Source organism: Symphalangus syndactylus, chromosome 23, assembly GCF_028878055.3.
Source record: "Symphalangus syndactylus isolate Jambi chromosome 23, NHGRI_mSymSyn1-v2.1_pri, whole genome shotgun sequence".
In the NCBI taxonomy this organism is placed as follows: Eukaryota; Metazoa; Chordata; class Mammalia; order Primates; family Hylobatidae; genus Symphalangus; species Symphalangus syndactylus.
Genome location: NC_072445.2, coordinates 60159007 through 60171785, shown reverse-complemented (window position 1 = coordinate 60171785; position 12779 = coordinate 60159007). Strand labels below are relative to the sequence as shown.

Here is a 12779-nt window from a genome sequence, read left to right as displayed (position 1 = left end):
AGCTTATTATTGCCTTTTTATTGAAGCCTTGCAGACAAAAGCACTGGGTTTAAAGGCCCTAGACTTGGAATATAGCTGTAGATATGTCAGGTGTAGTCACAAAGAACAAAGCCTGGGTGCCACAATGCTGCCCTCTTGTGGCAGCCAGAGGCTGCACACTCCAGTCCCAGCAAGGGATGATACTGTTGTATAAAGTGAACCAGAATCCCATCCCTAAACTGTAAAGACAGCACAGGAAAGTCTACTATGTGGAATGATTCATGAGATGCCTTTTTGCTTCCATGACAGATTCCTTCATAACTAGTCTGTCACATGTCTGAATTTTTATCATTGCAGATTGATTCCTTGTTGCAACCTCAGGGTTCTTCATTTGAACCACAAAACACAGAAAATCATTGGTGTGGCTATTTCTGCATTTCTCCCAATGATCTTATATGCCTAGAAATTAATTTATTACATACGCTGGATGCCTAAGGCTTTGTGTTTAATTCTCTTAGTAAAATCCTGCTTGAGAATAGACCTGCCCTTGTAAATGAAAACATCCCTGATATTACAAAACCTAAACATGTTTAAAGGTCTAACGGGAAGACTCCTCTCACCTGGCTTGCTGATGGTCGTTTCTTTGGATTCCAATTCAACATTTCAGTCATGAGCTGAATAGCTTCATTACTGGCATTGGGAATAAGAGTTTTTAAGTTTATAGGAACACACTGGGGAAAACGGAAGTTCATAGAGGATGCCAGCTGGTATCCTTCTGGCCAGTCACTCTGTTTCAGGAATATATAAGTGCGGGTGAGGAGGGCAAAACAAATTGTTTTTAGTAATCCATTTAAAAAACACAGCAGTAATATAAACATCATTTATGTGTGAACATTTTCATGTTGATCCATATAAATAAACATGAGAATGAAATACCAGACCATGTCTACAATTTAGTGCTACGACAGTATAGAAAGAACATTAAGCTGAGAGTTAGGAAGCAATGCGAAAAGCACTTTTATAACTTTTTTTTTTTTTTTTGAGACAGGATCTGGCTCTGTTATCCAGGCTGGAGTGCAGTGCAGCAATCATGGCTCACTACAGCCTCACCCTCCTGGGCTCAAGAGATCCTCCTACCTCAGCCTCCTGAGTAGCTGGGACTACAGGTGTGCACCATCACACCTGGCTAATTTTTTTTTTTGTGGAGACAGGGTTTCACTATGTTGCCCAGGCTGGTCTTGAACTCCTGGGCTCAAGTGATCCTCCTGCCTGGGCTTCCCAAAGTGCTGGGATTACAGATATGAGCCACCGTGCCCAGCCTTTATAAATTTCACAATATTAAGCTCTTGTCTGGTTTTAGATCCTGATGGTGATGTTGCTGTGATGATATCTGGGTTAACTCTGAACAAATAAGGAAAAGTGCTTTACAAAGAGGCTGACTGCTAACAAAGATCCTTGTCGTATATATTACCCATCGCGTCCAATGTTAAAAATGCACATATCTGGGAAATGACAATTACATTAAGGCTTTAATATCTACATTTACTTGTGTAATGTTAACTATAAGGCACATACTAATTTAATTATGATGTCATTTTATACACACTTATAAAGCACATTTCAGAAAGAAAGGTGTAGATGAAATATAATTATAGTTAATTGAAAAGCACTCAGTTCAAGAAGTCAAATATCCACAAGAGAGATATAAAAAAGGAAACAAGAAAGGGTTAAGAAAAAATAAGGTTCAAGACACCAGGGGTTAACAGTTGATGTCAATGGCCAGCCACAGAGTGAGTAGGAAGGAGCTCAAGCAAGGCTGTCTGTACAGTATCAGCTGGGCATCACCCCCAAGTTACACGCTAAACACACAGAATTTTTCCTGAAGTTCTTAAGGAAAGGCAAGTACCTGTTTTTCTTCAGCTGGTGGGATTCCGGCTTCTTGCAATCCTTAACCCACTCTGATTAAAAAATAAGGATTACAGCTGGGCGCGGTGGCTCAGACCAAGTAATCCCAGCACTTTGGGAGGCTGGGGTGGGCAGATCGCAGATCGCTTGAGCTCAGGAGTTCAAGACCAGCCTGGCCAACATGGTGAAATCTCCTCTCTAACAATAGAAAAATTGACCAGACATGGTGGTGCACACCTGTAATCCCAGCTACTTGGGAGGCTGAGGCATGAGAATTGCTTAAACCTGGGAGGTGGAGGTTGCAGTGAGCTGAGATTGAGCCACTGCACTCCAACCTGGGCAACAGAGCGAGATTCCATCTCAAAAAAAAAAAAAAAAAAGAATTATGAGAAAATTAATCATTAAAGTATGAGCCTATTTCAAAATGAAAATATCAGATATCTAGGCAAAAGCTGTAAATAATCAAAATTATAAAATTAAAAGCAAGGTAGCAAGATAGAAATAATCAAAAGTTATAGCAACTTAGGGACAAGAGTACTTACTTTTTTGGGAGTCCCTAAAACTTGGCAAATTTTAAAGATTTCATCGACCTCACTTGTCCCTGGGAAAAGTGGCCTTAACATATAGAGTTCAGCCATGATACTTCCAACAGCCCACACATCAATGGGAGAACTATAAACTGAAGATCTCAGTAAAACTTCAGGGGCACGATACCTATGAAAATAGAAAACAAAAGAGGTGATTTTGATTGCAATTTCAAAGGTGGATGGGCAGTAGCATTCTATGCTGTGTGGTCATGCATTTCCATCAAGGAACAGGTATTCAGACCCCGCTCCATCTGTGTGTCAGGCATTTGTACAATGTTATGGGGATAACAGGACACAACACATGTTCCCTGATCACAGACAATGAGTGGGGCTGGAGATAAATGTCTATGAAATGTCCATCAAGCCTAAGACAGGAACTCAACTGAATAGATAAGGAAATAAGTGCCATCTGATATATTAAGAAAAAAAGTAGAAAAACCATGTTACAAAGCATTATATTTAGCATCTATTCACAAGGAAGCACAGAAAACAAAAGATGAACAAGGATTATCCCTGAGTAGTGGAGTTTTTTTTAAATCAGTTTGAAAGTACTGATATCCTCAACTGACTCCTCTTCCGTAGTCAACTATCTTTATTGAGTGGAGTTTTGCTTTTTTTGCCCAGGCTGGAGTGCAATGGCGCGATCTCGGCTCGCTGCAACCTCCGCCTCCTGGGTTCAAGTGATTCTCCTGCCTCAGCCTCCTGAGCAGCTGGGATTACAGGGGCGCACCACCATGCCCGGCTAATTTTTGTATTTTTAGTAGAGACGGGGTTTCCCCATGTTGGCCAGGCTGGTCTCAAACTCTTGACCTCAGGTGATCAGCCCGCCTCAGCCTCCCAAAGTGCTGAGATTACAGGCATGAGCCACTGCACCCAGCCTAACAATACTTTTAATTGAGAAAAATACTCAATTTACAAGAGCAAAGCGAGCTGGTTAAGTCCAACACAAAGTCTGCTAAATGGAAGACACTCTCAATTCTCTTTTTTTCCAACAAAAATGTGTCAATATTTCAGTCCAAATGTTTGGCATACTGTCTTTTTGCTTTCATTGAGAATACAGCAAGCCCTCAATAAACTAGTTTTGTTCAATGTTGTTTTGCTCAATGTTGTTTCATAGTAATGTTGATGAAAAAGAAAAAAAAAGAAAGGCATTTCTGGCTGGGCCACTGTGTGGGGTCTGCACGTTCTCTCCAAGTCTACATGTTTTCTCTGGGACTCCAGCTTCCTCCCATATCCCAGATATGTGCAGGTCAGGTGAACCGGGGTGCCTGTGTGGCCCCAGGATGAGTGTGTGCATGTGTGTGTCAGCGGGGGGGGAAGGGGCGTGCTGCCATGGGAGGCTGTCCCGTCCATGGTTGGTGTTCACCTTGCACCCCCAGCTTTCAGGACACGCTGTAGCCACCCGTGACCCTGAACTAGAATAACTGGGCAAATAATTATCTTCCTTGTTTTTATTAATCTTTCTCAAATGTATGTATAGCTCACATGTATTTCAGTGTTCAATATTAGTGTTTTGGTCACTATTTAGAAGTTTGGTGGCCAGGCGCAGTTGCTCACGCCTATAATTCCAGCACTTTGGCAGACCAAGGCGGGCGAATCACGAGGTCAGGAGTTTGAGACCAGCCTGGCCAACATGGTGAAACCCCATCTCTACTAAAAATACAAAAAATTAGCTGGGTGTAGTGGTGGGCGTCTGTAATCCCAGCTACTCGAGAGGCTGGGGCAGGAGAATCACTTGAACCCGGGAGGCAGAGGTTGCAGTGAGCCGAGATCGTGCCACTGCACTACAGCCTGGGTGACAGGAAAAAGAGTTTGGTGATGTTATTGTGACCAGAAATATGCCATAAAATTGTTTATTTTAATTAGCCTATGGTTGAATTGGTTTCATCATACGTTGTTTCACTTAAAGTCAAAGTTTCCAAGAACCTATTGATGATGTTAAGTGAGAACTTACTATACTTTGACCAATATTTTTACAAGCTTTATTGATCTATAATTCACATAATATACAGTTGATCCATTTAAAGCGTAGATCATACTGCTTTCTCCTGAGGTGCCTTCATGTGTCTTCCCTCTTCCATCTCTGTATCTGCCTTTTTCTTATAAGGACATCAGTCTTAGTGGATTAAGACCAGCCGTGCTGTGGTCTGATCTCATCTTAGTCTGATTACATTTGCAAAGACCCTATTTCAAAATAACGTCACACTCGCCGGTAACCAGGGCAGATCCCTCATGAAAGGCTTGGTGCTGTTCTCATGTAGTGAATGAGTTCTTTTTCAGGCAAGATGAAATTAGTTCCTGAGAGAGTGGGTTGCTCCACAGCAAGCTTCCTCCTCTTGTTTGTTCCCTTCTCGCATGTGCCCATTTCCCCTTTGACCTTCCCCCCCACCACCTTTTTTTTTCTTTTTGAGACGGAGTTTTGCTCTTGTTGCCCAGATTGGAGAGCAATGGTGCTATCTCGGCTCACTGCAACCTCTGCCTCCCAGGTTCAAGTGATTCTCCTGCCTCAGCCTCCCAAGTAACTGGGATTACAAGCGTGTGCCACCACGCCCAGCTAATTTGTTTTTGTTTTTGTTTTTTGTTTTTTTTTTTTGAGATGGAGTCTTGCTCTGTCACCGAGGCTGGAGTGCAGTGGCGTGATCTTGGCTCACTGCAAGCTCCACCTCCCGGGTTCACACCATTCTCCTGCCTCAGCCTCCCAAGTAGCTGAGACTACAGGTGCCCGCCACCACGCCGAGCTAATATATATATATATATATATATATATATATATTTTGTATTTTTAGTAGAGACGGGGTTTCACCATGTTGGCCAGGCTGGTCTTGAACTCCTGACCTCAGGTGATCCACCCACCTTGGCCTCCCAAAGTGCTGGGATTCAGTTGTCAGCCATCGCACCTGGCCTGACCTTCTCCACCATGTTTTGATGCAGCATAAAAACCCTCAGGCTGCAGAACTGGGAGCCAAATAAACCTCCTTTCTTTATCAACTTCCCAGCCTCAAGTGTTCCTTTATAGCAACACAAAACACACTAAGACACGGACTCCTTTCTTTCAGCCCCCACATCTGATTCATCAGAAAACACACCCAGAATTCCACACTTCTCACTACCTGCACATGGCCAGCAGGTCCAAGTCACTATCATTTCTGGCCACTCTACAAACTCTGCCCTTGTTTCCTACGACTGCCCTCCTTATTCATTCTGCGCTGTGCAGAATTAACGTGCGGCATGCATCTGTCTCAAGGCTTTTGCTCTGCCTAAAAAAATTCCTGCTGGCCCTGGCATCTCCATGAGGGCTACTCTCGGTGAGACCCTCCATGTAAAATAGCAACAGTCCTTTCTCTACCCATCTCCCCCGACTCCCTGTCCCCTTTCATATTTTATTTTTCTTTATAATAATGTATCAACATGTGATACACATATATTCCTTTTTTTTTTTTTTTTTGAGAAAGAGTCTTGCTCTGTTGCCCAGGCTGGAGTTCAGTGGCATAATCTCAGCTCACTGCAACCTCTGCCCCCCAGGTTCAAGCGATTCTCATGCCTCAGCCTCCCAAGTAGCTGGCACCAAGGCGCGCAACACCACACCCAGCTAATTTTGTATTTTTAGTAGAAACGGGGTTTAGCCATGTTGGCCAGGCTGGTCTCGAACTCCTGGTCTCAAGTGATCCCCCACCTCGGCCTCCCAAAGTGCTGGGATTACAGGCGTGAGCCACCATGCCCGGCCTGATACACATATGTTCTTGTTTTCACTGGAGTATAATACACAGGCAGAGGCATGTATTCTAAGAGTAGAGCTTGATGAATTTTCACAAATACAACACATCCAGGGACCCAGCACCCAGATCAAGAAAGATATGTTATCAGCCAGGCCTGATGGCTCACGCCTACAATCCCAGCACTATGGGAGGACAAGGTGGGCGGATCACCTGAGGTCAGGAATTTGAGACCAGCCTGGCTAACATGGTGAAACCAGGTCTCTACTAAAAATACAAAAATTAGCCGGGGATGGTGGTGGGCGCCTGTAATCCCAGCTACTTGGGGGGCTGAGGCAGGAGAATCACTTGAAACCAGGAGGCAAAGGTTGCAGTGAGCTGAGATCACGCCACTGCACTCCAGCCTAGGTGAGAGAGCGTGACTCCATCTCAAAAAAAAAAAAAAAAAAAAAAAAACGACATGCTATCAGCACCCAGAAAGCCCCCTGTGCACTAGTCCAGGCACTACACACATCCCCACCCCATGGAACTGCTTGCTATCCTGACTTTTACGGCACAGATTAGTTTTCTCTGTTTTTGTACTTTACATAAATGAAATCATACAGTATGTGCTCTTTTTCTGTTTGGGCTGTTGCTCTCAACGTTGTCTAAGATTTGTCCACATTGCTGCATGCAGTCATAGACCATTCGTTCTCATTGTTGCAAAGCATTCCACTGAGTGAGTATATGATGCTACTGTTCATGGACGTTTGGCTGGCATGCAGTTGAGAGGATTCATGTCTTCTGGTGAACACATGTATGTCTTTCTGTTGGTGACCCATAATATTTTTAACTTGTTTATCTGTGTATTGGCTGTCATGTAAGCAGCATAAGGCAGAGATCTTTTTTTTTTATTTCACTGCTGTGTTCTCTGTGCCTAAAATAATGTTTGGCACATAGTAGGTGTTCAATAAATATTTGTTGAATGAATGAATGAGTGAATAAATGAAATTCTTTTTTCTTGTTTTTTTTCAGTGATCAGAATAGCAATAAACCAATCCTTTGCTTTCTTTAAAGAATACAAAATTCAGGCCGGGCACGGTAGCTCACACTTGTAATCCCAGCACTTTGGGAGGCGAGGTGGGCGGATCACAAGGTCAGGAGATCGAGACCACGGTGAAACCCCGTCTCTACTAAAAATACAAAAAAAAAATTAGCCGGGCGTGGTGGCGGGCGCCTGTAGTCCCAGCTACTCAGAGAGGCTGAGGCAGGAGAATGGCGTGAACCCGGGAGGCGGGGCTTGCAGTGAGCCCAGATTGCGCCACTGCACTCCAGCCTGGGCGACAGAGCGAGACTCCGTCTCCAAAAAAAAAAAAAAAAAAAGGTGGAACCAACGGTCTATCAGTGATGGATATCCAATGAATGGATAAACAAAATGTGGTACTTGGACGTATGATGGAATATTATTCAGCCTTAAAAAAAAATAAAATCCCAGCCAGGCACGGTGGCTCACGCCTGTAATCATAGCACGTTGGGAGGCCAAGGCGGGTGGATCACCTGAGGTCAGAAGTTCGAGACCAGCCTGACCAACATGGAGAAACCCTGTCTCTGCTAAAAAAAAAAAAAAAAAAAAAAAAGAATACAAAATTCAATTCTATGTTTTAAATATTCAATATGGAACTTCCAGAAATATGTAACAATCCATCGTAGGAAAATTTCACCACAGGCTTATGCCTCAGGAGGGCTGCATAACCCCTACTCACCATCTGGTAGAGACATAATCAGTGTATGGTGGCTGTGACCTTAATTCTCTTGCAAGTCCAAAATCAGCAATTTTCACAAGCTCTGGACCCATACAAAGCAAGTTTTCTGGTTTCATGTCCCTATGAAAAAAGCCTTGATGATATACAGAGAAAAAAATATATAATAAATCATTACGTTTAAACATAGCTTTATTTGATTTAAAAACAAAATATAAATGAACCCCCTCTTTTATAATTCGAAACATCATCTTAGGAAAAAAGTAAACCATATTTATTGTCTAAGAAGTAAATGAGATGTAGGGACCCTGCTTTTAAAATGCTTTGGCAAGAAAGTTCACACAGTGTATGAGATAATTAAAAATAACCACTCATTTAACATTTATTTTTATTTGTGACTCCAGTGGTGTTCAGGCGCTGGGCTAGGTATTACTACACTATGATTATCTCCATTCATTTGCACAACAACCTTAAGGAGATAATGTTATCACTATTGTGCAATAGAGGCGGAGGTTGAGGGCCAGAGTGAAGTCACTTAATTAACGTGTGAGAAGTGTTTTTGTTTTTGAGACGGGTCTTGCTCTGTTGTCCAGGCCAGAGCGTAGTGGCTCGATCTCGGCTCAAGGAATCCTCTCAGCCCGCTAAGTAGCTGGGACCACAGGTGCATGCCACCACTCCCACCTAAATATTTGTATTTTTGATAGAAACAGGGTTTTGCCACGTCACCCAGGCTGAGAAGAGCACTTTTTTTTTTTTTTAGAAGAGCACTTTTTAATCAGGCTTAAGTCAGTGCAGCTGACTCCTTGAGAAAACTCACTTGTTTAAAAAGTCCATTCAATAAAAATGGAACTCCACACATCAGAACTAATTTCTTCATCTATAATTATTTTATCTAATGTTCAGTTTTCCTCAATAGCTGTGTCATTGCAAAATCCCAATAATTATAATGTTTATATTAGCAATTCAATCTATAAAATAAATGGTTATGAAGCCAAGGGGGAAACCAAAGAAAATGAGGCAGAAAGCCCAGTGGGGGCCGGGCGTGGTGACTCACGCCTATAATCTCAGCACTTTGGGAGGCCGAGGTGGGTGGATCATGAGGTCAGGAGTTTGAGACCAGGCTGGCCAATATGACGAAACCCTGTCTATACTAAAAATACCAAAATTAGCCGGGTGTGGTGGCGGGCGCCTGTAGTCCCAGCTACTCGGGAGGCTGAGGCAGAAGAATCACTTGAACCTGGGAGGCGGAGGTTGCAGTGAGCCGAGATCATGCCACCGCCCGCACTCCAGCCTGGGCAACAGAGCAAGACTCCATCTCAAAAAAAGAAAAAAAAAAGAAAACCCAGGGGGAAAAGAACAAACATTAAAGCCCTCCTGGCAGATGAGATTTGTCTTAAGGCAGGCTTTTTCTAAGGGCAGTCTAAAGCATTCTGGTTATAGCCAAATGGCTTGGGTTCCAAAGGCCTTGGGAGGCAGGGAGACTGCAGGAGATCACTTGAAGAGGGTTTTCATGTAGCTTTGGGGCTGGGAAGACTTTCTTTTATATCTTTTTTTTTTTTTTTGAGACGGAGTCTTGCTCTGTCACCCTGGCTGGAGTGTAGTGGTGCAATCTGGGCTCACTGCAACCACCGCCTCCCGGGTTCAAGCGATTCTCCTGCCTCAGCCTCCCGAGTAGCTGGGATTACAGGCGTCTGCCACCACACCCAGCTAATTTTTTGTATTTTTAGTAGAGACTGGGTTTCGCCATGTTGGCCAGGCTGGTCTCAAACTCCTGACCTCGTGATCCACCTGCTTCACCCTCCCAAAGTGCTAGGATTACAGGTGTGAGCCACCGTGCCCAGCTGGGGTTGGGAAGGCTTTTTAGGCCTAAATGTTTCTAATCACTTCAAAGCCAGAGTGGGCTCTGTTCGTGACATCTGTTTAACAGTTTTGTAATCCGAGTTTATCCAGTACTTCTTACTCTAAATAGTCGGTAACATCCATTTCACTATGTCCAAGAGACATTCATTGTACTTTGGTAATGTAATGACAGGAATGGGACCATGTGATGCAGAGCAGAGTGACACTAATCCACAAAGTCTTAGAGAACTAAACCAATTGCATATTTGTACTGCTGAGGTTTTCCCCATCCTGACATACATATATTAGTAATTCAGTCCTATTTGAACTAAATATTACTTTCATTTTTTTGACAGCAACTATTTTATTTTATTTATTTATTTTTTGAGACAGAGGCTTGCTCTGTCACCCAGGCTGGAGTGCAGTGGCACGATCTCAGCTCACTGTAACCTCCGCCTCCCAGGTTCAAGCAATTCTCCTGCCTCAGCCTCCCAAGTAGCTGGGATTACAGGCATGTGCCATGACGCCCAGCTAATTTTTGTATTTTTAGTAGAGATAGGTTTTCGCCACATTGGCCAGGCTGGTCTCGAACTCCTCACCTCAAGTGATCTGCCTGCCTTGGCCTCCCAAAGTGCTGGGATTACAGGCATGAGCCACCACGCCCGGCCAAACAACTATTTTAAAATATCTATTTCTTGAAGTATTACATCTGAGATGCTTAGCAGCAAGAATTACGTGGCTTTTGTAAAAACGTCTAATCGTCCTTACAGCCTGGTTTCCCAAATTACTATGCAGCCAACTCTACGTCAACTCTTGATTATTTGTATGTTATTTCTTTCAGTCACAATTTTAAAATCGTAATCGAACTTCCTCCTTCAATCCCTTACGCTTTAGATGTTGCTGACAGCATAAATCAACCCAGGTAAATATCAAGTGTTATCATGCTGACCAGAGTTTAAAACAATTCAAAATCAGGAATCCATTATGAATAATTAAAATAGCAGATGTCCCTTATTTCCATATAATTAATACATTACTGTTCTTTGTCAATAAAGTGTAGTATATCATTACAGGATTTAGACTTTTAAAAGACCCTAATAGTTTACATATGGTACAAATAAGTTTTTTTTAAATGTTCTTAAAACATTCTAAACATATCCTTTTTATAAGTTTAAGAAGTGTTCTTAAAATATTTATATGGAATCCTGCATAGCATTTTTGGAAGGTAAATAATTCCTGTAGCAGTTAAGAAAATAAGAAAATATATATAAACTACAGGAGGAGGGTGGGCATGATGGCTCCTGCCTGTAATCCCAGCACTTTGGGAGGCTGAGGCTGGAGGATCACTTGAGTCCAGGAGTTCAAGACCAGCCTGGGAAAAATGGCAAAACCTCGTCTCTACAAAAAAGAAAAAAATTAGCCGGGTGTGGAAGCGTGCACCTGTAGTCCCAGCTACTAGGGAGGCTGAGGTGGAAGGATCACCTGAGCCCAGGAAGTCGAGGCTGTAGCGAGCCACGATGGCACCACTGCACTCCAGCCTGGTTATCAGAGTGAGATCCTGTCTCAAATAATAATAATAATAATAAAAAAATAAAATACAGGATGAGACATGAAGGAAACTAATGGTGATTTTCGAGTGCCTATGTTCAGAACACAGCAATGGTATGGGACAAACTTTTCTAATTTAATATCTAAACATCCAGTGATTCTAAACAAATGTTTTTAAAAAATAATCATATTAACTTCTTGGACTAATAATTATTTTGGTTTGATAGATACGAAAAACCTACATTAATCAAAGTACATAATTCATAGAAAATAGAACAAGTATGAATACTTGCTTTAATTTCATTCACAGAATAGAAACAACTAAATGTAAAAATTAAGGAAAACTATAAAACACTGCTCTATGGGTGCTACAAACTATTTAAATGTTAATAATTGGTCATGCTTGATCAAAATAGTCTAATCTTTTCCAAAAGAGGGTCCTTTGTTTTTTTTTTTTTTCATTTCCATGATAAAATTAGGGAGAATGAGGCTGCAGGATGGGTATATGATGACTGAGACTAAAGGCTGATGATGATTAAACTGTTTAAAAATTCTGCTATGGTGGAAGATAATTAAAGATTATAGAAATTCTATTTATTTTTTGAGACAGAGTTTCCCTCTTTTTGCCCAGGCTGGAGTGCAACGGCATGATTTCGACTCACTGCAACCTCCGCCTCCTTGGTTCAAGCGATTCTGCTGCCTCAGACTCTCAAGTAGCTGGGATTATAGGTGCACACCACCAAGCCTGGCTAATTATTTATATTTTTAGTAGAGATGGGGTTTCACCATGTTGGCCAGGCTGGTCTCTAACTCCTAACCTCAGGTGACCCGTCCACCTTGGCCTCCCAGAGTACTGGGATTACAGGTGTGAGCCACCGTGCCCAGCCTAATTTTTTTTTTTTGAGATGCAGTCTCGCTCTGTTGCCCAGCCTGGAGTGCAGTGGCGTGATCTCAGCTCACTGCAACCTCTGCCTCCCGGGTTCAAGCAATTCTCCTGCCTCAGCCTCCTGAGTAGCTGGGATTATAGGCACCCACCACCATGCCAGGCTAATTTTTGTATATTTTTAGTAGAGATAGGGTTTCACCATGTTGGCCAGGCTGGTCTCAAACTCCTGACCTCAGGTGATTCACCTGCCTTGGCCTCCCAAAGTGCTGAGATTACAGATGTGAGCCACTGTGCCCAGCCAGAAATTCCATTTTATATAGAATCACAGAAATTCTAAAAGTTTTTAAATAAAAATGTCAGTGTGTATAGGCACATACCCCAAATTCATAGTTATCCAATATAACAGTTATTTAACAGTTTAATACGTAATTTCTATGCACAATCTTGACAGTAATCTAAAGAGGTACCAAAATGAAACTTAAAAGAAACCTACCGTGTTTATGGATAAAAGCCAGCCCCTGCAATATTTGATACATAATATTTCTGATGACTGACTCAGGGAACAACTTGTTTCTGTAAAGAA

General features: G+C 42.4%; 2 protein-coding genes across 8 annotated transcripts in view; one reads left to right on the top strand and one right to left on the bottom strand.

Annotated features, from left to right (window-relative positions):
- SYCP2L (synaptonemal complex protein 2 like) overlaps positions 1 to 12779 on the top strand; it is a 232546-nt gene that overhangs the window by 49721 nt on the left and 170046 nt on the right. The window lies entirely within an intron of this gene.
- MAK (male germ cell associated kinase) overlaps positions 1 to 12779 on the bottom strand; it is a 73763-nt gene that overhangs the window by 33931 nt on the left and 27053 nt on the right. For all 7 annotated transcript variants that reach the window (XM_055264132.2, XM_055264137.2, XM_055264139.2 and 4 more), the window contains 4 exons: positions 12690 to 12769; positions 7927 to 8059; positions 2427 to 2598; positions 600 to 767 (listed from right to left, as the gene is read on the bottom strand). In XM_055264132.2, coding sequence (XP_055120107.1) covers positions 600 to 767; positions 2427 to 2598; positions 7927 to 8059; positions 12690 to 12769 — 553 coding nt within the window. The remainder of the gene's footprint in view (positions 1 to 599; positions 768 to 2426; positions 2599 to 7926; positions 8060 to 12689; positions 12770 to 12779) is intronic.